Raw genomic sequence first — 3,027 nt, 5'->3', positions numbered from 1 at the left:
TCAAACATGGATTTAATTTAAACGCTTAGGTGTAGGTTTATTCAAATTTCTTAAAAACTTCCTTAGGCAATAGTCTTTCAGTCATGCTAAAAAGATTCTTAAGAAACATTTTAAAAATGAGAGAAATTAACTTTTTATGTACCCGAGCAGCGCATTCGCCAAAACGTTATCTACTAAAAATGATATTAAAAATGAAGAAATTTGCTAAAAACGCAAATCTTTAGAAAATACATGACTTATTAAAATACCAGAGGATTCAAAAACTAAATATTTATTTTAATTATTAGATCGTGTAGTATGAAATGAGTAGATTCTCGAAATGCCACATTCAACTGCGAATAACTTCACTCTAAATCTATATTTGGACTTGACTTTTTTATGTGGAAAAGGCACATTCTTCCTCTTTCGATCAGAGTTTAAAGTGTTAAAAATTATTGAAAACTTTCATTTTTATAAAAATTTTTGTGCAGCCATGCAAAATAGTGAAATTCGTGTGTTAATGAAATATGAGTTCCACCGTGGAACCACAACAGCTCAGACGGCTCGCAATATTAATGATGTGTTTGGTACTGAAGTCACTTCACAGCAAACAGTATCTCGTTGGTTCATGAAATTTCGTTCTGGCAATTTTGACCTAACAAATGAACCACGTGGACGACCTGAAACTCAAGTGGATAACGATTATCTGAAAGCCGTGGTGGAAGCGAATCCACGTCAAAGTGCAAGCGAATTATCGTTAATATTCAGTGTAACCAAAAAAACAATATTGACTCATTTGGCTGAAATTGGTAAGGTGAAAAAGCTGGACAAGTGGGTACCGCATGAGTTGAGCGACATACAGAAAGAACGACGTCTCGAAGCTTGTGTTTCTTTGTTGTGCCGGTATAATAACGATCCATTTTTGAATCGGATTGTTACTTGTGATGAGAAATGGATCCTATATGACAATACCAGACGTTCATCGCAGTGGTTGGATCAAGATGAACCACCAAAACATTGTGCGAAAAAACATCTTCATCAAAAGAAGCTCATGGTGTCCGTTTGGTGGTCCAACGCAGGTGTCATCCATCACAGCTTCATGAAACCTGGTGAATCGATTACGGCTGATGTCTACTGCCGACAACTGACCGAAATGATGAGGCAACTGACGGTTAAGCAGCCAAGATTAGTCAATCGAAGCGCACCGCTATTGTTGCACGACAACGCTCGGCCACACACCGCACAAGTCACCTTGGCCAAGCTACAGGAGTTCGAATTGGAAACTCTTCGTCATCCACCGTATTCACCCGACTTAGCACCCACTGATTACCACTTCTTTCATTTGGATAATTTCTTGGTAGGGAAAACATTCAACTCCGACGAGGCTGTCAAAGCTGCCTTCCAAGAGTTTATCGACTCCCGGCCTGCAGGCTTTTACAGCAGGGGAATCAATGAACTTCCCGTTAAATGGCAGAAGTGTATTGATAATAGTGGTGCATATTTCGATTGACAATAAAAACATTTCATATGAAAAAAAAAATGACTAAAGTTTCAATTCAATTCTACTCATTTCATACTACACGACCTAATATTTTAAAAACTAATTTAAAACTACAATGTAAAAAAGAAATAATTATGAGTATCAACTTTACAATTATGAACTTAATAAGAAAGCTGATCATAGAGAATAGTATAATTAATTATCTTTCGTTTTCAAAATGTGACCCTCTATTTCTTATATACTTGCGTGCTCGTGTTCGCATTTGAGTTGTAGTATTCAGGTAAAACAATTGTTTTTAGTTGCCATTGTGACTACAAGTGTAGATCAACTGTCAAACCTCATCTTAATCTTAGCCAGAGTACTGTTATTAGATGTTTATTTAAAACCTTTAATAATGTCATCATTTTCAAATGCGGAATATGCTGATATTCTATTTATGTATGGAAGAGCTGATGGAAATGCTGCCGCTGCTAGAAGGTTCTACCAAGAGAGATTTCCTGAAAGGCGGCTTCCTAACATTCGAGTTTTTATCAACACATATCGTCGAATAAGTGAATATGGGAGTGTCAATCGTCAGGAACCCGGGGCGCAAGATGAACACCACAGGTATCTCCCTGAAATTGACGAACAGATATTGGATGTATTGGCAGAGGATCCTACACTTAGTATAAGGTAATTGGCCCGTCAGTTTAATCTATCTAAATCGAAAGTTTGGTCAGTATTAAAAAGTGAAAATAAATATCCATATCATTACACACCTGTATAAGGTTTAGAGGAAGGTGATCCTGTGCGACGAATGAACTTTTGTCGATTTATCCTAAATGCTGACATTGAAGAAAGACATTTTTTGAAAAGCATCTTATGGACAGATGAGTCTAAATTTTCCCGCGAAGGCATAACCAATTTCCATAACCTTCATTATTGGAGTAACATTGGAGAAAATCCTCATTTAAAAAAAGAGACAAGCTTTCAAAGAAAATTTAGCGTCAATGTTTGGGCAGCTGTTATAAGTAGCACTTTAATCGGACCGTATTACTTACCAGATAATTTAAACGGAGATAATTATCTGCATTTCCTACGGAGAACTCTTCCCAACGTTTTAGACGATATTCCGTTAAACGTTAGAAATAATATTGTTTTCCAAAATGATGGCTGCCCAGCACATTATCGAGTTGCTGTAAGGGAATTTCTAAATGAGGAATTTCCCAACCGTTGGATTGGAAGGAATGGACCGATTTTATGGCCTGCGAGGTCCCCCGACTTGACACCGCTTGACTTTCACGTATGGGGACGAACAAAAGAATTGGTCTATGCGTACCAATTTTTACTCGGGAACAATTAGTGGAAAAAATCGACGCTGCATTTATACAAATGAAGCAAAATATTTCATTAGGAGTTACTACAATTCAAATGCGAACACGAGTACGCAAGTGTATAAGAAATAGAGGGTCACATTTTGAAAACGAAAGATCATTAATTATACTATTCTCTATGATCAGCTTTCTTATTAAGTTCATAATTGTAAAGTTGATACTCATAATTATTTC

General features: G+C 36.6%; 1 protein-coding gene across 1 annotated transcript; it reads left to right on the top strand.

Annotated features, from left to right (window-relative positions):
- Positions 1–294: 294 nt before the first annotated feature.
- LOC136408980 (histone-lysine N-methyltransferase SETMAR-like) lies at positions 295–1,507 on the top strand. The gene has a single exon (XM_066390235.1). The coding sequence runs from the start codon at positions 320–322 to the stop codon at positions 1,487–1,489; it is 1,170 nt and encodes a 389-aa protein (XP_066246332.1). The 5' UTR covers positions 295–319; the 3' UTR covers positions 1,490–1,507.
- Positions 1,508–3,027: the final 1,520 nt, after the last annotated feature.

This window comes from Euwallacea similis, chromosome 1 (genome assembly GCF_039881205.1).
Source record: "Euwallacea similis isolate ESF13 chromosome 1, ESF131.1, whole genome shotgun sequence".
Taxonomy (NCBI): domain Eukaryota; kingdom Metazoa; phylum Arthropoda; class Insecta; order Coleoptera; family Curculionidae; genus Euwallacea; species Euwallacea similis.
This window is presented reverse-complemented; position numbering and strand designations above follow the sequence as displayed.

Coding starts and splice junctions, on each gene's coding strand:
- LOC136408980 (XM_066390235.1), top strand. CDS start 320: ATGCCACATTCAACTGCGAATAACTTCACTCTAAATCTATATTTGGAC.